Here is a 24,565-nt window from a genome sequence, read left to right on the forward strand (position 1 = left end):
TAAGTAAAAGATGCTAGTTCTTCAGGGAAAGTCAAAATGTATCGAATAATTGAGGAACAAGCTGCAAAGACAGAAAAAGTCTTTTCAGGAGCAAATTGCTTGCCACCTCACTGCTTAGAGGAACTCATTTTAAGCTAGTGCAAGAACAAATGACATTTCAATAAAATTTAATTCAATTCAATTTAGTTTTATTTATATAGCGCCAAATTACAACAAATGTCATCTCAAGGCACTTAAATAATATAGTCCAATTCAAGCCAATTGAAATTCAATTCATTGTAATCATAATCCAATGAAATCCATTTAATTAATTTAAAGATAATCAATTCATTCATATAGAGCCAGTTCAAAAACAAGTTCCTACCTAAGGAAACCAATAGATTGCACAGAAACTTGTCTTCAGTCCAATCTCCCGTCCTGAGCCTGAGGCGACTGTGGAAAGAACGACTCCCTTTTAACAGGAAGAAACCTCTGGCAGAACCAGACTCAGGAAGGGTGGCCATCCGCCTCAACTAGCGGAGGTTTGAGAAGACAGAAAAGAGGGTGAAAAAACACCATAACACCATTCAAAGGAGGTTTCCTTTTTTCCCCCTCTTTTCCCTCTTTTCTGTCTTTTCAGCTGGTCGAGGCGGATGGCTACCCTTCCTGAGTCTGGTTCTGCCAGAGGTTTCTTCCTGTTAAAAGGGAGTCGTTCCTTTCCACAGTCGCCTCAGGCACGCTCAGAACTGGAGATTGGACTGAAGACAAGTTTCGGTGCAATCTGTTGGAACAGGGAAACACAAGTTAATAACCACAATAATGTCACATGTATATAAAATCATTTGAGAAATTAAACAGGGGGAAAAGAGAGCAAAGTGAGGAAAGGTGTGACAAATGAGGTCCCCCAGCAGTCTAAGCCTATAGCAGCTTAACTATGGGATGTTTCAGGATTACCTGAGCCATCCCTAACTATAAGCTTTGTAAAAAAAAAAAAAGGAAAGTTTTAAGCCTAATCTTAAAAGTGGAAAGGGTGTCTGCTTCCCGGACATTTACTGGCAGCTTATTCCACAAGAGAGGGGCCTGATAACTGAAGGCTCTGCCTCCCATTCTACTTTTAGAAACTCTGGGAACAACAAGTAAACCTGCAGTTTGGGAGCGAAGTGCTCTGTTAGGAAAATATCTTACAATGAGATCTTTAAGATATGATGGAGCTCGGTCGTTAAGAGCTTTATATGTGAGGAGGAGAATCTTAAATTCTATTCTGAATTTAACAGGGAGCCAATGAAGAGAAGCTAAAACTGGAGAAACATGATCTCTCCTGTTAGTTCTCATCAGAACTCTGGCTGCAGCATTTTGGATCAGCTGGAGGCTTTTCAGAGAATATGTGGGACAGCCCAATAATAAAGAATTACAGTAGTCCAGTCTTGAAGTAACAAATGCATGAACTAGTTTCTCTGCATCACTCTGAGACAGGATGTTCCTAAATTTTGGCAATATTACGAAGGTGTTATTTGTTTCAGAAACATTTGTTTCTTACTGACAACAAATCCCAAGAAAACTACAAAAGTTGCAATGACAGCGTGTCTTCTAATATATGATATGACTACTCTACAATAGCATATTTTGCTATGCTTAGAATGTTAAATTGTTGTATAAAACCTCTCAGCTCCATTCAAACCTGGCAACCATAACCATCATCACAAGTGCACAGCTGTTCATACAGGTCTGAATGCATTGAAGATGTTCTGTGGATACAGGGAGATTAGTTGCTTGTGATGAACCCACAGAGTTATCATGTAGCTCTACTGGGAGTTGGGGTGTTAAGTGTTTTTCAACTGATTTTTGTTTTAAGGACCACAGTTTAAGAGAGAGAATAATAGATCACACCAGCAAGACATCATCCAGTAGGCTGTCGTCATCATGTGGCTTTTCTGAGGAAATATTTCCCCAAACTGTGTCAATGGTAACATAGTGAAAACAGAACTGCTCATCTTAGATGTGTTCCTCTGCTAGATCCTAAAAAAGGGTCCCTGTAGAAGAACTTCATATCTTTCATACTAGATGTAAAGTGTTCTGGCCCCTGAGGAATTCTTGTGTGTTACTTTCTATAATGTACTCTATACAACTACCATCCATCCATCCATCCATCCATCCATTTTCTAAAAATCCCAGCAGTCACACTATACAACTCCCAATTCCAGAATTTGGACACTGTGTAAAATGTAAATCAAAACAGAATGAAACCATTTGAACTGATATTTAATTCACAATAGAACATAGAAAACATCAAATATTGAGCGTGAGACATTTTACTGTTTCATGAAAAATGTTAGCTCATTTTGGATTTGATGGGAGCAACACATGTCAAAAGGTTTGGGACAAAAGGTTGTGAAAGGAAGTGGTACTCAAAAGAAACAGCAGGATGAATGTGCTGCTACTGATTAGTCTAACTGGTCAGTTTTATGATTGGGTACAAAAAGAGTACCTGAGAGGAAGAGTCCCTCAGAAGTAAAGATGGGTAGAGGCCCAGCAAAAAGATCTGTCTACATATTGTGGGGCAATTTCAGAGTAATGTTCCCCAACATAGAATTGCTAAGACTTTGAATCTTCCATCACCTATAATACGTAAGAATCTGAGAATCTTAAGACATCTGCGTGTGCAAGGGACAGACGAAAATCAGTATTGGATTTCTGTGACCATTAAAAACAGGAATATTTCTGTCATGGAAATCAATGCATGGGCTCAGGAACACTTCAAGAAATGATTGTCTATGAGTCGAGTTTTCTGAGCTATCCAGAAATGCAGGTTATAGCTCATGCACAGAAGAAGCTTAATGTGAACGTGATTCGGAAACTAAGTTAATGTAACTGGACTGAAGCAAAGGGGAAAACAATTTTGTATTCAGAAGAATTTAAATGTATTTTTATTTTTTAATTCATGAACACCATGTTCCCCTGTTTAATGAGGCTTGTTATCAGCACTCAGTTCAAAAGTCTGCATTTCTGATGGGATGGGGGTGCATAAGTGCCTATGGAACTGGCAACTTGCACATCTGGAAAGGCAATATCAGTGCAGAGAGAAACAAATGCCCCTATCCAGACAATGTCTTTTTCAGGGAAGGCCTTGCATATTTCAGCAAGACGATGCTAAACCATGTACTGCAGCTATAACAACAGAAGAATCCAGGTGCTGGCCTGACCTTCCTGTCCAGACCTTTCTCCAGCTAAAAAACTTTTGCTGTATTGTGAAGCACACAATACAACAAAGAAGACCCAAGCCAGAGCTGGAGTCATATTTCAGACAAGAAAGGGACATTCCTTTTCCTAAGGTCTCTCCAGTTCTCAGACGTTTACAGACTGTTGTTAAAAGCAGAGCAGGTGCGACACAGGTAAACAGGACTTTTTTGAGGTGTCTTGCTGGCATCAATTTCAATATGAGCTGATGTTTTATTATGAAATGGCAAAATGTATTACCTTCAGCATAACGTTTACAAATCATTGGATTCTGTTTTTACACAGCATCCCAGTCTTTTTAGAATAGTTTTTTTTATGAATAATAGATTGTAATGGGCATTTGGAGTCACCTGGACAACACTCTGTAGTCATTTGTCAACTATGGGCAGGACTGAACAGTAAAAACCTCAGTAAATGATAGGTTTTTTAAAAAACAAAATGATGATGATGTCCTGACACATAAAACCTTGAAGTGTACTTTCTTTTTAATGCTGATCGCTTATTCGTACTTTATGGTACACACCTCCTGTCTCCCAGCACAAATGAAAAACCAATAGTGATCGGTTTTTTTCTTGCTGCTGTCTCCAGGCATGCGACCGCTCCACTATGCAGCTTGGCAGGGTAAAGCTGACGCTGTCTTATTGTTGCTGAGAGCCGGCGCTTCAGTCAACTCTCCTTCCCACGATGGGCAGATACCCTTACATCTCTCTGCGCAGTATGGACACTACGAGGTGGTGAGTGCATGCGCACAGACACCAGCGAGTCGCCAAAGGCCAAGTTTCGAGGCATTACCAGTCCTCCCATGTCACTGAAATCTAACCCTTTTGTGTCTCAGCTGGTGTTGTCCAACAACAATACCAGTGATACTATTAATGCAGTGACACCAAACCTTACGGAAGAGCAGTCACCACACACATTCCTTTCCTCCACAGTCATTTGTTTGGCTGCTGGAATGTTCTAAAAGACAAACGCATATCATAAACACACACACATCTCAACCTGTAATACAACCCTCTCTGAGGTCTGACCTCTTGAGCAGAACGCCATCAAGTACAATAGTGACAATCCTAAACAGTTGCTATCGTATGTTCGTCCTCTCTGTTCAAAGACAAAACATCAAAACTCAGGTATGGGGTGACTGGCATGTGAGTGCATGTGCAAAATACACGAGGGGGTATTACTTACAGAATGTTTCTCTCTTCCTTTCGCTCTCAGTCTGAGATGTTGCTGCAGCATCAGTCTAATCCCTGCCTCAGGAACAAGGCTAAGAAGACTCCACTAGATTTGGCCTGTGAGTTTGGGAGACAGAAGGTATGGGAATGTTTGTTTTTAGTTTTAATGTCTGGGAATGCTAAACTTTTTTTTTCTTTCAATATAAATGGTTGTTTATTTAGAATCCCCGACCTCGCTAAGGCTGATGGGTATGCTATTAGTCTTGTAGGTCATGAACCAAAAGCTTTTGACAAATGAAAACTGATGAGGGCACTTGATGAAAAGTTCACCAGTCTTATTATAGTTGGCTAACATTTCAGTTCACTTGGTAATAAAAGACTTTTGTTGCTACAATGTCCTCTGAGGAGCACATTTTATGGTTTTTCAGTGAGAGCCCAAACCCCCAAATGAAGAGATTAGCTTCATTCATGTGGTCAGTTAAATAATCCAATTATTTGCATGTGAAAACTCTCTTGCCCGGTTTTTTTGAACGAGGGTGGACTGTGTCAAACATGAGCTGTGGCTCAGACGAAGTGACCCAGCTAAGCTAAGCCTGTTTGAGTGAAAGGAAAACAGACACTGCAGCATTGAAGAGATTGCACTTTTCAGTGTATTTTACTGTTTCCCTGCCACATCAACGGATGAACTGGGCTGCGAGATGCATTGCTGGCACTGTAATTCGGAATTATACTGGCACACTTGCCATGCTTGTTAAATGTTTTCTTATCTGGTCTGAGTTTGCAGTTTAGCTGTGAAAGAATAGAGAGAGCTGTATGCTGCCACTCACTGACCTTGTGTGTGAGTGGAGGCTGTGGTATCTTTAGGCAGCTGCTGGGCAGTGGATAAGCCTCTGTGCACTAGTTGAACTCTTTACGTAAGTTAAGATATACAGTATATTTTTACCAGAAAACTTCAAGGAGCATGGTCTTTATTCTGCCAGCAAACACTTCATCTTCAAACTTATTTTTCTTAAGGTGGCTCAGTTGCTGCTGAGCAGTAACATGGTGACATCGCTGTTAGAAGGAGAGGTGGGGAACGACAGCCTGAACTCTCCCTCCACCACCCCGCTTCACCTGGCAGCCAGGAATGGACACAAAGACGTCATCAAGTAAACAGCATGTCTCATTTCTGCTTTTATTCTTTTTTTCCCACAAGTTGCTGTGTACTTAAAGCACTTCTTCAGCTTGTATTTCCTTATCTACACCGAAAGCTACTACTTCTCCCTTGCTACTACACCTACTTCTATAAACGTTACTGTCAGACTACTGTAAGAATGAAAATAAGCAACTTCAGTTGCAGTTCTTGTTTTGTTTTTACTCTGAACATGATATTGCAGCTGCTACTAACAGTATCTCTGATGTTAGCTAGGGATGTCACGATTACTCGTTTTCATGATTAATTGCAATATTAAACTTTACGATTAGTTAATCGTAACGTTTCCTAAATGCTGTCAATTTCCAGAAAACAAAGTTACACAACAACCGCTTGTGTTGCTTTGTTTTCGGTCCATGCAGTTGTAGATGGAGGCGTCCCAGTCCCACAGGAGGTAAAACATGGAAGAGGAAGAGCTATTCCCTCTGAATAAATGTTTGAAGTCAGCTGTGTGGGATTTTTTTGGCTACCAAAAAAATGACAAGGGTGTAATTGTGGAAGACGGCCTGCCTAAGTGTAAGACATGCCACAAAAAAGTTGCCTTGAAATCAGGCAATATGTCAAATATGTTTCATCATCTGCGGGAAAATACTTACATGTCATTTGCCATTAATGGTGGGCAACACTGATTTGGCATACAGTGCAACGGGACAAGTTAAGCTGCATTCACGTAACGGTACATAAAGCCGAACATGTGTCATGGTAAGTTGTCAAACTTTTTCATTGTCACTGTGCAATGGCCTGTATAAGTATGTCTAAGTATGCAAGTTTGTATAACTTTACATAGCTGCTGTATTATATTGTTATGAGAGCATCCAAAGAGGGAAGTTAATTAAAATAAGACCTATAAGGAGTGTTCATGTGATTTTACTTATTCATGGTAGTGGGAAATTAATTAATGCAAAAATAATCGTGATAATCGTAATATCGTGATTATTTCTGTGACAACAATCGTATCAAGAAAATCTGTAATCATGACATCCCAAATGTTAGCACCATTGTCTTTAGTTCTGTCAGTGCTTCATATAGTGTAGCAGAGGTGGTTCTATTTGTACCTTGTGAGTCTGTGTGTGTATATTTCTGGGGTGAGGCGGTGTGAGTGTGGAATGGGACATTGCTTGTGTTTGTGGGATTAAATCCTGAAAGACCAACTTGCACATCTGCATGTTCACAAAATCTGAAGTGTGCCCAGATATCTGTTTTCAGAATGTGTCAAAATTCAGTTCAATAATACTTTAATAATCCCTGAAGGAAAATGATATTGATGCAGTAAAAAAGATTGTTACTGGCAGATTACAAAAGAGTCATAAATGACAATGACGTGGTCAGTTGCCACTAGATTGATTTAAATCAGTGCATGTGTGGAAGGGGTTTTACTCTTAGCACTGCTGCTACTGCTCCTCTACACTGTGTTTAAGCCTCCCTCCTCCACCCTCCAGCCCACCCAGAAATGTCTGCGTAAATATGTATGTACTTTGCCAAATAACCCCACCCTGCCTCTCAGACATTCTGATAATTCCCCTCTTTCCTTATTTATCAAATGGTTTTGCAACACTATCTCTTTCCTCTACTTTCTCTCTGTTGAGCTGGAAAGTTGAGAAGTTAAGATGTGCAGGAGTGAAGCTGGAGTCCTAACAGACACACACACACAAAAAATATGCATTAGCATTCAGTTTTACTCTGAGGTTACTCAGCAGAGTACATCTGCGATTTACTTATCAGTTTCTTCAGACCGCCTTACAAACACTGCAGAAGTCCTTATAGCACCTACTTAACTTTAGAAGCTTTGCAGGTCCGGTTAGAGCTCCAGATTCAAACATTTATACACATACAGCCAGGAGATGACAGCAGGAGACATAATGTTGAGAAGCTTTGCTCCAGCACATTCTAGACACCATATATGCTGTATGTACCAATCAGCCAAATGCTTAAAATCACACCTCTAACATTAGATAGGTCCCCCTCATGTGAACGAAAGAGCTCTGACAGGTCAGGGTGTGGACAAAGATCTGAGGGGGTCTTGGAGTGTCTGGTGCCAGGATGTTAGCAATGGGAGTTTTAAGGTGGAATCTTTGTGGGCTTACTTCCCACAGTTGCCATCAGATCTCATCAGTTTGGTATCTGAGCAGTTTGGAGGCCGGGTTAACAGCTCTGACACTTTATCACATTCTTTGAGCCCTCCCTAAATGTTTATGCAGGTGGCAAGTGTCAAAGTAAGATCCATGTGAATCCCGGGATGCAGGTTTTCCCAGAACAGTGCAGTTTGTAAAGGCTGTTTGAGAGCATAGCAACTGCTGATTTTCAGGACAGGATTGAAGTTAATGTCTAAGCTCTATGACAGTTCTAAGACACTGAGCCGTCTCAAGATTTCATACCAACACGATTAAAACTGCTGCTGCTGAGAAAAGGCAGAAGCAGTTGGAACATTTGAGGTTCTTTTTACTTTCGTGTGGTGCAGGATGGCTAAAAATGTCTCAAGTCTGCCCAGCTCACCTGCGTGCTCTCCAGAGTTTTTCCCCCTTACATTTATACGCTTCACAAATCATCACTTAAATAATCACATACATGCCTTCATTCTGAATTTCATGCCAAGAAAAACTTGTGGAAATTGTGCTGGATATTTGCATATTTACTACTCTACTCCCCTGCTGTCTTCATATAGTGTTTGAGTTGTTCAACAGTGTTTCAGACAGGTGAACCTCACCTAATCTTTAACCTTTGAAACAGTCAGGCTCTCTGAGATGAACTTTTCATAGCAAGACTTGTTATTGATTGTTAGGCAATGTATCTAATTAGCTGTGGCTTGTAGGAGACCCCCCCCCCCCCCCCCGAGTTATTAGTTTCACTCCTTCTCTTTCTCTCACTCACGCACACACACAGGCAAATATAATCCTTTGTTTGGCAGTTGAATTGAAATGTGCTGCACCAACAAAGACACAAACACTGGTGGCAAGACTGATTGGCACTGGTTGGTATTCAGAAAACACGGAGCGCACAAATCCATCATCCTCCAACAAGCTTCAGATTTGTTTACGTCTTTAAAACCTGACTCAAACTCCACATGATGAGCCAAAGAACTCCTCCTTCTCCTGCACCTCTGTCTGCATATGATGCCATCAGCATTCCTTCATCTGGGCCTCTTGACAGAGCTGGAGACATATTTGTTATTGTGTGGGTGGGTGAGTCGGGCGCGTATGACTTAATGAGATGTTGCAGATGTCTGCTGCAGTTGAATATATGAATCTGTTTGTGAGCTTTGCCTGCAGTCTTACAATCACAGTTCTGATTTGATTCCCTAGGCTGCTGCTTACAGCTGGCATCGACATCAACAGGGCCACCAAAGCGGGGACTTCTCTGCATGAAGCTGCCCTCTATGGCAAGACAGAAGTAGTGCGGCTGCTGCTTGATGTAATGACAGATTACAGTGTTACTGTCCAGTTTTCGTGGGATTTGTGTACTAATGTTTTTTCTTTCTTATTAAATAGAGGGATACATCTTTGTTAAAATAGCTTCATCTTTGTTTGAAAAATGAAGCAGAGGCTGTTTTGACAGCTAAAATGACACGACTCTCTGTTATTCTTTAATAAATGTGGTGTGAGTGAGGCTTTGTTTTCAAAGTGCATTTTACTGTATGCTTTTTTGTGTGTGTGCATGCCTAGGCTGGCATCAATGTGAACATGCGCAACACGTACAACCAGACAGCTTTGGATATCGTCAACCAGTTCACCACCTCCACAGCCAGCAGGGAAATTAAACAGCTTTTAAGAGGTCAGTAGCTTTTCACATGCTTCTTTTGGCTCTGTGTTCATGATTCTGTGAGACTTTGTAGAGGTTAATCTGTGGTAGAGGTTTCTAATGGAAAGAAACCACAACAGTGAAATCACCTGCCTTGTGATGATGCTTTTTTGCTTTCCTCATTGCAGAAGCATCAAGTTCTCTCCAGGTCAGAGCAGTGAAGGACTACTGGAATCTCCATGACCCCACTGCGCTTAACTTGCGGGCCGGAGATCTTATTATGGTAATTGTTTGTGTGTGCATGTTTTCCTTGAACCTGCAAGTTGTTGTTATGTCATCTTTTCAAAAGCAGCCCCCCCCAAAAAAAAGTCTGAAGTAAGTTTGAATTGTGCCAAATATTCAACACCGTTAACCCACAGAAACATAGAACACTGAACCAGACAAATGAAAAAATGGTTGTGCCAGCATGTGAAGTTGATCCCTGCAATCTCCTTTGGATCAACCGCTGCACTTTGAAGTTTTGAAAGCGAGTGAGCTATGCTGGATCCTCTGTGACCAGCTCAAATGTTAAAGATGATAGTCAGATCCCAGGAAAACAGAGTAAATAACTTGGAGAGGATTGAAATCCTGATATGGATGAGCAATGGAGGTAGAAACTACCACATTACGCCGACTTCCACATTAGTTTGACTTTGCATGTATCTGCTCTGATCATGTGTTTGAATTGTGCTTTATGTGCCCAAACAGGGGGGTCTGCAGCCATGCAAATAATAGTTACTGTCACAGACAATGATAATGTTCTTACCTTTTTTTTATCTACAAGCTACTAAATCTTCAGTGTAAAACCCCAATTTGCTGTTAAGTTACCATCGGCTCCATCTTCCAGATGGTTATACAGTTAAAAGTAGCTTATATTTCCTTATGAAATACAGAAATAGACACACACACACATATATATATATATATAAGGAGATTATTAAGTATAGAAATGCATTGCACAGACCTCTAAATACCTCACAGCAGTCTGTAACATGAACTGTGCCTTCTTTACTGCTGCTCCGCTTTGCCCTGCCTGTTCATGAGCCGAAGGAATCTCACGCAGTGTAAGGATTATGTGATGAAGACAGTGCTGTTGTTGGGATTTGTGAGGGATGTTTTGGGGTAATTTAGTGTACTCTGAACAGGAGACCACAGCAGAGAAACAGGCACAGACCTGCTGCTGTCACACTCTTATTACTTGCTTGTTTACTCAACAACCCCCTACACACAGAGACTCACACTCACAAAACACACTCACTCATTCTTGAGTGTGTGAATAACGTGTTTTTTCTGCCATGTGTTTTGATATCTTTGTATTAGTATTAATGGCGTCCAAAACTTCAGTTTGAACTCAAATTCTGTAGCGTGACACCTTGTTTACTTTTTGCCCCCTAAAAGTAACTTGTTAACACACATGAATAGATTTCCAACTCATTGGCACTCTTGTTACACTCGCAAACGCATTCCTGGAAGAGTCGCACACATCACTTCAAGCTAATGCACTGCCAACATGGAATAGCCTTTTTTTTCTTTTCTTCGCTGGTTTAATCAAACCTCTTTCTTCACATCACTGAATAATTTGGCAGTCACTGTGTTGCACGTTCTGCTTTAATGTGATTGTGAACTGTTGTGTGGCTAATGCCTGCTTTCGGAGATGAACACAACTTTTAACCGAAGCGCACTCATGATTTGTCGGTGTCAGGTCCTTGAGCAGCACTCGGATGGCAGGTGGAAAGGCCACGTCCACGACTCCCAGCGAGGGACGGACCGGGTTGGTTTCTTCCCCCCTTCAGTGGTGGAGGTCCTCAGCAGAAGAGCAGGTAGACAAACGAGCAGTGTGCACACGTCTTCATGACACAAAGACAGACAAAGTGGTGGAAGGTAGCCAGGCATATTAACAAAAACACAGTACTTCCATACAGTTTGGAGCTTACACTGCTGCTCCACTACATTTCACAGACAAATTGTTTTCATTTTAGTTCATTCATTTCATTTGATAGCTACAGTCATTTTTTTGCCTGTATGTATGTCTAAAATTGTTGAAGTTTTATCAAATTTAGCCAGACTTGATTCTGAATGCCACTTACATAACAGTGCATTGGGAGTATAAATCCATTATCTTAATTTAAGTTACATTCTGAGAGGGTTTGTCCAAAAAAATGTGTGTTCACTGATGACTTCATAGGAACATTTTTGTAAACTCTGTAAAAGTGAAACCTCTTAAGTAAAATATGGCAACAACAGCTGGCTATGTAAAGTGTAAGTTCAATATTAATGCCTGTCTTCACTTTATGTTTGTCTCCAGTTTCTGTGAAAACTGTCTTTTGCTAAAGCACTTATTACGTTTTTCTCCAGTTCTTTGCTGATTGTGCAGTCCACAGCCGGTGTATTAGCAATCTTTTTTCAATAAAAAGATCTGTTTGTAGTTGCTGGAAACAAGGTTGATCACTGCAGAGACACAAGATCTTGAATTTCTTAATTCATTAAAAACATAAAGTCAGGTGGAGTTGTTTCAGTGCAGAAACACTGGTGAGGCATCAGTCCAGATGCATCTCTCAGGTTCTGTGTCAGTTCATCAGATGTAGAAATTTATTTTTAGGCCTGTTGCATCTTTTGTTCTCCACTTGTCCAGTTTCCTGATATTTTTTAAAAGAACACACTGCACACGATGCTTAAGTTTTCAGCTAAATCCGCTTTGAAACAGACTGCTGAAGATGCCTGCTGAAGTGCCTGAAGATACAGTTTAAAACTAGCTCTTTGCTCAGTTGTCTTTTATGTGAAGACACAACACAACACTGGTTCATCCCTTGAATTAGGTGCCTTTTTTATATTTGAATGACTCATAGGTGTTAGGTGACTTACACAACTTAGAATTCTGCTCTGAACAGCTGACGTATCTATTAAGAATGCATTGTGATGAAAGGATTTTCTCTATTGTTAAAAAGAACAAAGGCTTCCTCAGTCTTTCAAATATCACATCAGTGCCAGAATTGATATTATAAACCTTACAAGTTATATGAAAAAAAGATCTGTTTGAAATGCTTCAATTAAACACTGAGAAAAGATAGAGAGCACTCTGAGAGTGAATGCTTACCCCCTCCTAGGGCCTGCTAACTTGTTGCAGCGGGTCATAGCTGTGCTTGTAACATATTTTGACTCTTGTACACAAGCAGGATCTGTCATGTTGGCATGCATGATCATCGAAGGGTTCATCAGATTTAATCCCTCTGGATAAAAGGAACACGAGCCTTATGCTTGTTTTGCAGCTGTGAAGCTCCTGACATTCAAAAAGCAAGACGAGCATAGCGAGGGGTCCAGTAACAGCAACAGAGCAACGGACATAGATGTTTACATCACACTTCTTTCTGCAGGCCCTCAACAAGCCTCAGACACACAGCCATCCACCCCTACACACATACACACACACACACACACACACACACACATATATATATATATAAATGTATATGTTCTCACATACAGAGACATGCATTAATAGGATTACTATGGCCAGATTGCAAAGTGTCAGCTCAGTACTAAAGCCCTTGTGCGCGTGTGTGTGTGTGTGTGTGTGTGTGTGTGTGTGTGTGCGTGCGTGTTAATGCTTGAGCAAGAAAAGATGCACAAGTTTGACTTAAAGTCTGACAGACTCTGCTTGTTAGGCGAGCTCAGCAGTGTGTGTTCATGTGTGTGCAGAGTCAGTGCTGTCAGCAAGTCATGAACCAGTGACAGAAAGGGGCAGTAAGCTCTCTAAGTGGAGCTGGTTATCTTTTAGTCCCATTCAGCAGGCTCTTATGTAACTCCAGAGGGGAATTACAATGATTTTCTTCCTTTTTTTTAATGTTATTCGATATATTTATTTGAGAGTTCATGATGTTGTTCCCATACCTGTGCATGCACATCATTTTGACAACACCCATGCATGTACATGAGCCACTTACCCTCACTCATGCATGCCCACCTCAACCCAAACCTGTCTCCCTAACCCTAGGGGGCACTCTCTCCCGCCAAGCATCAATGCCATGCCAGCGACAACATTTTTCATCCAGACCTCCTCCCTCAGGCCCTGCCCCTCAGACTGACGACTCATACATCCTTGGCTATGATCCTGCAGGTACAAACTCACCAACTTTTCCCCCCTCTTTCCTCACTTGTAATGCATTCGTGGCATCCCAAACAAGGAGAACCGACGACAGAAAGTCACGAAACAGCCAAAGAACATCAGATGATTGACCAAATGCAAAACCAATACAGAGATATGCAAAAGTAACATAGACGCAAAGCAACCAGAGAACAAACTGCAGAGAAGTAATATGTCAACAAATGGATGCAAAGACACAAGCAAATTACAGTGAGATGCAAAACGACAGGAAAGACAAAACTACTACAGATAGATCTCAAACAGCTTCAGAGAATGAAGCACAATAATATCTGAAACACAAAACAGCTGCAAAAAACTTGAATCCAAATTCTCTGAATTGTCAAGCAGGTTTTGACATGGAAAGAATTCACTGATGTTTTGGTGTAGTTCTGAAAAATGTTAGCAGACAGATACCAAATAAAAGGGCTAAGATCCCAGATGACTACAAAAAGAAAGCATCATGAAATAGTACAGTGAAGGGATGGCTTATTGTAACATATTAATGTATTGGGGACATTGGTTAGTGTCAGTGTTTTGTCTTATTTTTAACGAGGCTGATTGCTTACAGGGAAAAAGCTGCTGTAGCTGCTGTGGCATGAGGTTTTTGGACCTAATGGCCCACAGCCACTTTCTAAAGGGGAGAGTATAAAACAGTTAATGCCAAGGTGAAGTGGGTCAGCTGCAATCTCTTGTGCACGGTTCAGTGTCCTGAAACGGTACAGTTCCTGGTGATGGAAGATTGCTGTCAGTCACCCTCTCATGCAAAATGACAAATGAGTGTAAACAGATGCCAGAGAACTACAAAGAGAAGCAAAAGAACTACAGAGAGATGTAAAATGACAGCAAGAGATGCAAAAACAGGCATAGAAAAAGAAGCAAAACATCAACAGCCGACAACAAAGATGTGTAAAAATGACGAAACCACAAATGTACAAAACAGCTACACAGAGAAGCAAAGCAACAGATGAAAAAAGGTTACAAAGAGTAAATGTAAAATGACTCCAGAAAGATGCAACGCAATCATAACACATAAAACGACCATGAAACAATGCTGCAGAATATGACCACATCCTATCAACAGGATAACCGCATTGTTTCTTGTTGTTTTGTGTGTCCTTCACTCTTGTTGTCTTGTTTCTATGAAGGCCGCTGACTGTTGTCTCTGTCCAGGGGCCTGTGATTCCATTTCCCTCCCACACAGCACCCTGATACCAATCTACCCCCTCGATCTCTCCCCTGGTGCTCTGTGTCAGCTTGATAGATCCAGTCCCAGCCCTGCAGTTTGCAGGGAGTACAGTGAGTGTGTGTCTAAAGTGTGTGTGTTTGTTAGGTGCACCGCTGCGCAGTCAGGTCTCAGCCCCCGCTAGCCCTGCTAGCCCCCCTCAGGATATTTGGGTCCTCAGGAGCTCTCCCGCTGGTAAGAGTGTGTGGCCCCAAACACCTGTCCAACCACCCCGACACCCCCCAGCACCTGAACCTCAACCCTGTGTGAACCCTTAAACCACCACCAGTCTCCCTCATTCTAATAAAGCAGACCTCAAGCATATTCCCGTCTTTATCCCTTCATATACCAAAGTCTTGCTGCAAATTCTTTGCTCCTCTGCTACCCACAACCCCGACAACCTAATAAGCCGTAATAGTTTTCTTGCAGCGGGACACGATGGTAAGTGAGCAGCATGCGTTTTTATTTCGGACTCTTGTGTGAAATCTGACCTGCTCGTGCCTGTTTTTTTGCAGGAAGCCTGCACAATCAATACACTTTTTTTTTTCTTTTTGTTCACATACAAAGAGACAGTCGTATATAAATCCACACATAGAGATACTCTGAATCAGGAACTTAGTGTTAGTTGAGAGGACGGACATCAGTTCTGTGTCTCTGTCTGTTAATGACAGAACTAGAAGCAGGTGTTGATGAGCTTAGTTTAGCATTAAAGCTCACTAATCACAACCCAGTTTCCAAAAATGTGGCGACTCTGTGGAAGTGTAGTGATACAGATTTAAATTAATTTAAACCTTGCTATACAATTAGCTTATGTTAAATATATAATATTGTGTTTAAACTGAAAAATATGACTTATTTTGGAAAAAACATGCACTAATTATGAACTGGATAGCAACAAGTCAAAAACGTGGAGGCAGCTGCACGTTTAAAGCTGTACTGCGTCACATGTTCCTTTAACAACATTCTTTAACTGTTTGGAACTGAGGATAAAGCATGATGTTTTTTTTCCCATTTAGGAATAATTTGTAAATCTGTAAGTGGTAGAATGGAGGTGCTGCTGAAAGTGTTGCTGTGGGTTGATAATTTGAAGTTGCTCTCATTTGATGCGTATTGGTGAGTGAAATTAGCACAAACCTTTCCTTGTTAAATCATCAGTGAAAAAACATTGTGTCTGATGACATCTGATTCTTTGGTGGAACATCAACAGCTTCATTCTGTGTTCACAAAAGACTGTGGGCACATTTCAGCAGGAAACACAGAGCTTTAAATGCTGTTATGTGTTCCACTAGAGAAGAGACTAGGATTATGGTGTTTTGTATTATCAAGCTCATAGTTGTGAATATATAATTTAGGAGCTTTCATGCTAAGCTAAGGTATTGTTTCCTGGGCTCAAGTACAAACATGAGATTGAAACTGATATTCTCATACCGCTGACAAGAAGGCAAGAAAGTTTATTTACAAAATGGCAAGCTAATCCTCGACAAAGAAGGACATGCTAATGCCCCCCTTTTTTTAAAAAAAAAACAAAAAAAACAAACGATTTTGCAGTGGACTTTGGACAACACATTTTAATCTACAACCTGGCCTCCTCTCTCTTGATTTCCCAGTTCTCAAATTCTCTCTTGTCCTCTGCAGTTTCTCAGTGTTTTGTTGCTCTTTCTCTGTCCTCAGGTGACAGGAACAGTGTCGGCAGCACAGGCAGTATGGGAAGCAGCCGCAGCGCCGGCAGCGGCCAGAGTTCAGAGAGCAGCCACAAACAAAACGGAACTCACAATCGCCACAATGCGGACAAGGTATCACTTCAGAAAGAGGAATTAGCGTATTCTTAATCAGATCATCTCTATACATTTGACTTTATGTAAGAATAGAGGAGATCTATTTACCAGTAGGGAAAAGACACATGAATTACAAACAAACAAATAGAAGAATTGTTTGATTGTTGGAGTGATTCGGAGACTTTCCTCACTGAGCCTCCTCTGTTTTGTGTGTGCAGCTGGCTCCCTCTGCTGGTGAAACGGGGGATCGTGTCCACATTACAGGAGCCGAACAAAGCAAACACGGGGATGGATCCACAGGTTTGTTACAGAATGACACGTTTCCTGTCTGATAACAATTCTGTCAACTCTGATGGTAGATCTGCTCTCCGCCTTTTTTCAGATAAAGTCTCTTGAGCAGTAGGTGTTGCATTTGGTGAAAAAAAGCGTTCAGTGAAATTAAAGCGATGTTGGTACAGTTACATGGTAGTGTAGGAGATCAACATATGTTGTTATGTACTTTAGTGTTTGTAAGCTGTGATCAGGCAGGGAAGATCAGATGATACTTCATCAGTCATGTTTGGGAGTGTACATTTTTCAAAGAGGACAAGGTTCTGGGCTTGAGGTGTATTAAACCAGTCCCCCATATATTTGTTGAGCTTAATTCTGTTTGATTCTGCTGTTTGAGTGCAACCTCCTGCTGTGCTCATCACACTACTTCATAACACATCCATTTGTTCATTATTTAACTGGTTCCAGTTCATTCCTGTAGTCTAATGAGTGCTCAAAGTGTGCATCTCCACCAGAGACGATCCCAGTCTGAACCAAACTGTAACGTGTTCTTTTTTTTTTCTGTAACGTGTCATGAAATTCAGCTCGGTAATGATGGTGTCACCCTGCTAACAGATTAATGATAACACACCGCCTCCACCTCAGCTCTATTCATGGCAAAGGAGTTAAGAAGCTAAAACCTTAAGATTCTTCACACAAATTATTAGACACATAAACCTCTCACATGTTGGCAGATAACTCTAACTTTATACATTTTATGATTTTAGTTCAATTCAATGTATAAAATTGTGATAGAAACTTCCATTGTAGATTTGTTACTTTTCTTACTGAAACGGTTACAGTTTTCTCCTCGTAAAATATTTTTTTCTGCTGAAAAGTGGTTTTTGGATTTCCTGATCAGTGTTGGACTTTGCACCTTGAGGAGTTTCCTGTTTCCACTTTATGTTGCTGAATGAGACTCCTAATCCAACCCTCATTTCTTTATATTTTGCCTTAGTGGCATATGAAAATTCTACCAAAGATGACTGTCACTATCAATGAACCTTTTGTTAAAAACTCGGCATATCTCAGCATGGTGTGCAGTGTGTCCTTAAAACGCTTGAGGAAACTGGACAAGTGGAGGACCGAAGAAGAACTATTTACAGCACATGTACAGGGAGGAAAGAAAGGGGGGGGAAACGAGGAGAAAAGGCTGAGGTATGCCAAATAACACAAGAAGTGGACTGAAAATCAGTGGCAACAGATATTATGGAGGGATGAATCCTCCCCAGAGCCCGGACCTCAACTTTATTGAAGCAGTGTGGGATCATCTGACAGAGAACGGAACAAAAGGCAGAAAACATCCAAAGAAGAGCTTTGGGATGTCCTTCAAGAAGTCTGGAGAACTATTCCTGAAGACTCCTTAAAGAAATGACAGAAAGCTTGTCTCAGAGGGTTCAGGCTGTGTTGGAGAATAAAGGAGCTCATAGCAGATATTGACTTTAAAGATTGTTAGAATTGTAATTTTCCTGGTGACTGCACAGTGCTGTACATGTTTGGCCTTTCCCCCCAATTATTTGACTTTAATCTACAATCAAGTATTGCTCTTTTTTAGTTTTTCATTTTAAATTGTGACTTTTTTAAACAAGCACTTGAAATTTCCCACCTTCAGTCTTGAACTCTCTGACACAGGAACCCCGATATTCCTCTTTATCTTCATCCTCCCAATGCAAGATTTCAGGTTAAGTCAACTTAAACCGATACAGATTTAGTTTAAAGTATGCATGATGGTTGACAGCATCTAATCCCCAAATATTATTATTATAGTGTCTCCAGCTTAACTGTGCTGTCCTCTACCTCAGGAATGTGCTTTTGTTCTGCACAGTTAACTATTATTACTGTCAGTCTGAGAGGAAATGAGACAGAGAAAAAAGGCTTACCTCACCTGGCTACTGAAACCAATAAAACCACCATTTTCTCGCAAACCCTCACCCTGTAAATGCGTTGTGCTCTCAGATGGGAGTAAAATCACTGGGGATTGCATGTGTTGGGGGAGTTCTTAGAACTCTCTAAATGTAAGGTGTCACTTTTGATCTCTGTTGACCTGGGGCTGAATGGGAAGAATGGCTGAAGGTAGGGATGAGAAATGCGGTGTGGGAGGGAGGAATCGGAGGGAGGAGACAGACTGAAGCAAAGGGAGCAAAACATACATGCTAAGTGACAGAGAAAGAGAGCAGAAGACAGAAAAAGGAGTGAGCAGTTGAATAAACTGAAAGAAATGTCTGAGCTGCGTGAGGGATAAGCAGAAAGAAAGATGAAGTGCCAGACATCAGGAGCTTTGCTGCTCTCATTCCTCCAGAAGGGTAAGAGGCTGCTTTCTGATTTGACCGGATATTTGATGCTCACATTGAATATTATTTCTGTTAAAGGAAGTGATGTGGCTGTAGAGACGACTGAGGACTCACGCTGTGCAGAATTTAAAAGCAAATGAGATAAACAGGGAAAATTCTCCTGATGGATCGGGACTAATCTGATGCTCTAACAGTTTTTGCCACAGAAAAGAACAAAGATTTACTTTGTTGTTGTTGTTTTTTTGTTTTTTTTTTATTTCCGATATTCAGTAGCAAAGAAAATATTTGCTCACACGCATTTTCTTATCTCTTTTTGTCGGGCTTTGTGAAAAGCAGGAAGCTTCTCAACCCAAAGTTGATGTTGTTGGAGCCTGAGGCCAAATACCTCTCGAGGTGCTACTTACTCGCATGCGAGACCGAGGCTCCCAACCAGCTCGACAAAGGAGAGCAAATGAAAGCTCTAAAAAGAGGTCAAATAAAATGGGACAGACCTTTTTTTATCATTGAGAAATTTGATTGAAATTAGATTTTAGTATTTTTTTCTGGACAAATTTCCAAGTTGAGAATCCAGAGAGACTCATATGTGGCACCAACTGAAGAAAAAGAAACAGAAGGTGATGGAAGTTCTAAAGTGTTCAACTTATTCAGATTTACAACCACTTTGGTGAAGCTATGAATGATCTCCTCCATCACTTACTCTAAAACGGTTGTCTTTATTTGTATGTTGGGAGTGCTGCTGTACAAAGAAAGGTAAAAGGTAAATAAATAAATGATTAAAAGGCTGATGGATCCTGACGGGTGACACGACTAAAAGGCAGAAGCGGGCAGTGATTAAACCTGAAAGTCTGGCCCTCGGGGCAAACGAAGAGACAAAGATGGAGAAAATGGGAGGCAAGTTGCATTCCTCTGAGATCAGTAGTAAAATGTGGGAGATGAGTCAGGAGTGTACTGAGATCAGGTGGATAAGCCTCTTTCACTCACCTGAAGCGGCCCAACAATGCTGCTCTCTCAGACAGCTGCTTGGATTAGACTGATGCAACATGACCTTACTAATGCAAACTGATCTCTTTTAGCATTTTTGGATTTGACACATGCAATATACTGCTTACTTTTAAGTCTTTGATCTGTCTTTGGGCGGGTTGTTTTTCTTCCCTTGTTTTCTCTCTACCCCCAGTCTCTCGCAACAAAATGGAGAAAAGGTCATCCCATAGGATTAATCATGTGTGTTCTTTTAGGTGGTTCCCGTCGACAGGTCAACAGCACTCATCAGAAAGGCTTTTTCAGACCAGAACAGCTTCTGGAGGGCAAGGTTAGTTAAAAACTAGTGGGGTTTTGAAAGTTTGAGTGTGTTTATATCTCAGTAGTTTCATAATCCATGCCCTTGTTTGAATTTAGGACTCTGAAGCCATCTACCAGTGGTTGTGTGAGTTCCAGTTGGAGCAGTACACTTCAAATTTCATCAAAGCAGGATACGACGTACCCACTATCAGCAGGATGACCCCTGAGGTGTGTTAGCTTTCATACTTTATTGCCAAACACATTTGAGACAGCAGTTAACATAAGACTTAAAACCTTTAGAACACCTTACAATACTGCATGCTTTAAGCTGCAATTTTACATTCTTTCTTCATGTGAATTGCACTTCAGGATCTCACAGCTATCGGAGTGACTAAACCAGGCCACAGAAAGAAGATCTCAATGGAGATTGGCAAGCTGAGCATCCCTGAGTGGCTACCCGATTACATTCCTGTGAGAAATCCTTTCTGACATCTCACTCACATGTTCTCACTCACAGATATCTTTCTTGGATTTATTGTAATCCTCTGAAAATCTCCTTTTCTTTTTACCTCTGCCCCTGTGTGTTTATTGTTTTAGTCAAACCTGGGAGAATGGCTTAGTGTGATTGGACTGCCTCAGTACCAGAAGAGATTTTGTGACAATGGCTATGACTCTATCACTATCATTAAGGATATCACCTGGGAGGACCTGCAGGAGATAGGCATCACCAAACTGGGTGAGAAAGTGGATTCCATTTCTATGAAGTCTGCTGCTGTCTTCTCCAAAAGATTCAAATGTTCCCTTTTGAATGTGCAAACTGGATATCAGTCAATATTCATAAAAGCAGACTTTGTTGCAGATAAGTTGTGTTGGTTTGTGACTGATCTGACAAGTTTACCTTGTACCTAAAGGCACCATTTAGAAACTGGGGATCTACACTTTGCACATTTTAGGAAAAGAATTGGTCCATCTGCACCAATATTGAACTGATTCTTTCTTTTTCTCTGCTCCACCTCTCGTCCAAGTTCAATCATCAGCAATAACTTATTTGTCTATGTTTCAGGCCATCAGAAGAAGCTAATGTTAGCCGTGAAGCGACTGTGTGACCTGCAGCGCTCTCGTAGTCACACAGTCGGAGGCGGAACTCTCAGACGAAAGCCCCCTGCTGCACTGGAACTGGTGGCCATCGAACACACACCTACGCACAATACTCATGCTCACACACATTCTGACGCTCTGCCAAACAACTGCTGCCCCTCGCCTCGCACCCCAAGGACCCTCCTTTCCTTCCAGGACAGCGAGCTGAGCGCCGAGTTGCAGAGTGCCATGATGGGCAAGGTGGAAGGAGGGGCATCAGAGACATTTGGCATCAGGGGCGTGTCCTCTGCAGTTATAGATGCCATGTCAGTCAGTCAAGAGAGCATTAGCAAACGTTCGCGCGGCTCAGGGAATTCTGGAAATTCAAATTCTGGACATTCTCAGGATCGCCAAGCTAATTCATGTTCAGCCAGGGCATCTAGCCGGTCTGAGGAGAGTCTGGGCAGTGGTGGAGGAGAGGAGACCAAACGTGCAAGAGGCAGTCCTGGAGGAAGAAATAAACACATGCCCACTGAGATGTGGGAGCACCAGAGTTGGTCTGCTATCACAAACAAACTCCCCTTCTCCCCTGTAACTCCCCCACTAACCCCCAGTAAGATGCCCCGCTTTGCTCATCCAGCAGTTCCTATGAAGGCCAGGCACCTCCAGTCTCCTAGCCACCTGTATCACCCTCAGCACCACCCCCAGCACCAGCCTCCGTCCACCCCATCGTCTCCGTCCCTGCAGCCTTCCCCCACACAGAAGACCTTAGGTCACCTGCAGGCTCAGGTAGGGGCTGTCAATGGGGCTCCACAAACACTTTCCAAGCCTCTGCCCGGAGCCATCCCTGTGCTGAGACCCCCACCTGCAAAGATCCCAGCAGATGAACCCTTGAGGGTGTCACAAAAGAAGCGCACCCAAAGCTTGACTCGCTATGCTCTTTCTGACGGAGAGCCTGATGACGATGACGAAACTGTTCGTCCCCGTACCTCTGCTTCGTCTGTAGCCATGCCATCCTACGCCACCCTGTCACGCAGGACAGGGCGCGCCACAGGAGCCCAACGACATATCATCCGCAGTCAGTCCTTTGCTGTGCGCTCCCAACACAAAGGTCCACCACCACCGCCACCTAAGCGTATGAGCTCGGTAAGCAGCTGCCCTACACGTCAACAGGGAAACGGCAAAGTGGTGCCTGAGGTGAAGGAAGGAGTGGAAACGGAGAGTGCGGGCAGTGTGAGGAGCATCGCAGCCAGGTTAGAAGGTAGCAACAGCAGCAGCCCATCCAGGAGGATAGATATACCACCAACCCCCATCCCTGCCTCACCTGTTTACAGCCCTGCTTCATCCCCACTCACACATGGATTTCCCGCCCACATTATTCTACAACATTCCAAACCTGTTCCTGCCTTGGGTTTGGGAGGCTTAAGGAGAGTAGGAAGTGAAAGGACAGAAGGAGACACTGACAGAGACAAAAGTGGAAGCACAGCGGGAACATTTGAAGACAAGCAGAAGTCAAGAAAAAGTGAAAAATCCAGGAGTGCTTCTGCATCACCAAAGCACAGTTCTGGGGAGCGCCTTCACTTTGCTGAAGAGGGCAATCTCACTATCAAACAGCGACCCAGGATAGCAGCTGTTTCACAATCAGACACTGACTTCAAGACTCCGTCAGAGGGTCCACTCCAGACCCCGAACAGTCTGGAGATCCCAGAGTTCAATCTGAAAGAGTCCGATACTGTGAAAAGACGGCACAAACCCAAAGACAAGGATGCTTCCACACCTGAGGAGGCTACCACCCCCAACAGAGACAACAACTACCTACAGAATAACAGCCTCCACACACACAGTGATGTCACTTCAGTGAATGATGGGGAAGCTCGGAGGCTGGGGAATGTTTTCCAAAGAGCTCAGTGCTCAGTGGGTAAAGGCCCAAAGCCTCCAGTGTCCTCAAAACCTTGTAGTCCTCTTAAACAACTCTCTAACAGCAGACTAACAAGTAATCAAAAAAACCTTTCCTTAGCACAAGTTACTGCACAAACAGCCATTCCAAAACTCACCAGTGTGCAGATTCACACAGTCTCCCCAATGCTGAGCGGCAGTATTAACAGCCAGACATGTGCACCCAGCCCGAAACCTGTGAAACACCCACAAATACTCATGTCCAGGCCAGAGAGTCCGCAGAAGGCTGCTGCTTTGCTTGTATCAAGAATCCCTCAGTCCAACACGGCCACTACATCAACAGCAGGTAAAAGTTAACCTTTTTTTCTCCTAACTGTAAGAAAATACTTCCTTAATTCTTAATGTTTCTTGACAACCGTTTAAATGCCAGAGTAATTTGACACTTTTTGTTTATCAGGACCAATTCTTGGTATGGTTCAAAATGTTCCCTTTGCTGCTCCATCCTCCCCGCTGCGGACACCTTCCTTACCCACCTCGCCACTATCAGGCCAAGCAGGGGTAGTCCCGGGTGGTGTGAATGGTCTGGAGGTGCTGGCTCAGAAGAGACTGGAGCAAACCAGCACGTCACTGGAGGCTGCTCTCAAAGTGGTGGAGAACAAGCTGGCACAGGGGAGCAGTGTGGACAGGTAAGGACCTATATGTCGGCAGAGGATCTTTTCCCCCTTATTTTCCCTATGTGTACATACATTGAGCTTCAGTCATATTACTGTACCCTTTGAGGGGATACAGGAATACCTTAGAAATAATACCATTACTGAAAATGTTTAGGTTTTTTTTACAGCCAATAGCTTATTTTTGTGAAAAGGCCAGCTTGGACCTAGAAATTTTCCCGAAACTTCTGAAAATAGTTGATTGTTGATCAAAAATTCCGGATGGATGAACCTTTTGATAGATGTGATCATACACAGTGAAAACAAGACTTCCACATCAGAGTAGTGGGTCCACACCATTACTACACCACTGCATGCTGAGTGAGCAGAGTCTGCACAGCACTGTGCCACAAAGTACCAAAGTACTCACGGTTTCCTCGTCTTTATACTATTTTTCTTAAGTGTGTTAGCAATGCAGTACTATGTGTTTCACCAAGATATGGCCGGGGGAACATAGCCAGGATCCCAGTGCCTCTCTTCCTGACTTTCAGACTGTAGGGGCAGACAGACACTGC

General features: G+C 42.3%; 2 protein-coding genes across 2 annotated transcripts in view; one reads left to right on the forward strand and one right to left on the reverse strand.

The window, feature by feature from the left end:
• mettl9 (methyltransferase 9, His-X-His N1-histidine) overlaps window positions 1-24,565 on the reverse strand; it is a 96,294-nt gene that overhangs the window by 52,352 nt on the left and 19,377 nt on the right. The window lies entirely within an intron of this gene.
• Window positions 1-24,565, forward strand: part of LOC140278669 (caskin-2-like) — a 65,741-nt gene that overhangs the window by 39,621 nt on the left and 1,555 nt on the right. The window contains exons 5-21 of the mRNA XM_072373729.1: window positions 3,802-3,947; window positions 4,429-4,524; window positions 5,400-5,533; window positions 8,877-8,985; window positions 9,237-9,345; window positions 9,501-9,595; window positions 11,054-11,171; window positions 13,343-13,465; window positions 14,823-14,909; window positions 16,386-16,507; window positions 16,708-16,789; window positions 20,325-20,398; window positions 20,485-20,595; window positions 20,737-20,838; window positions 20,965-21,103; window positions 21,431-23,686; window positions 23,798-24,026. Of these exons, the coding sequence (XP_072229830.1) occupies window positions 3,802-3,947; window positions 4,429-4,524; window positions 5,400-5,533; window positions 8,877-8,985; window positions 9,237-9,345; window positions 9,501-9,595; window positions 11,054-11,171; window positions 13,343-13,465; window positions 14,823-14,909; window positions 16,386-16,507; window positions 16,708-16,789; window positions 20,325-20,398; window positions 20,485-20,595; window positions 20,737-20,838; window positions 20,965-21,103; window positions 21,431-23,686; window positions 23,798-24,026 (4,132 nt within the window). The remainder of the gene's footprint in view (window positions 1-3,801; window positions 3,948-4,428; window positions 4,525-5,399; window positions 5,534-8,876; window positions 8,986-9,236; window positions 9,346-9,500; window positions 9,596-11,053; window positions 11,172-13,342; window positions 13,466-14,822; window positions 14,910-16,385; window positions 16,508-16,707; window positions 16,790-20,324; window positions 20,399-20,484; window positions 20,596-20,736; window positions 20,839-20,964; window positions 21,104-21,430; window positions 23,687-23,797; window positions 24,027-24,565) is intronic.

This window comes from Leuresthes tenuis, unplaced genomic scaffold, assembly GCF_036924035.1.
Source record: "Leuresthes tenuis unplaced genomic scaffold, fLeuTen1.0.hap1 SCAF_20, whole genome shotgun sequence".
Taxonomy (NCBI): domain Eukaryota; kingdom Metazoa; phylum Chordata; class Actinopteri; order Atheriniformes; family Atherinopsidae; genus Leuresthes; species Leuresthes tenuis.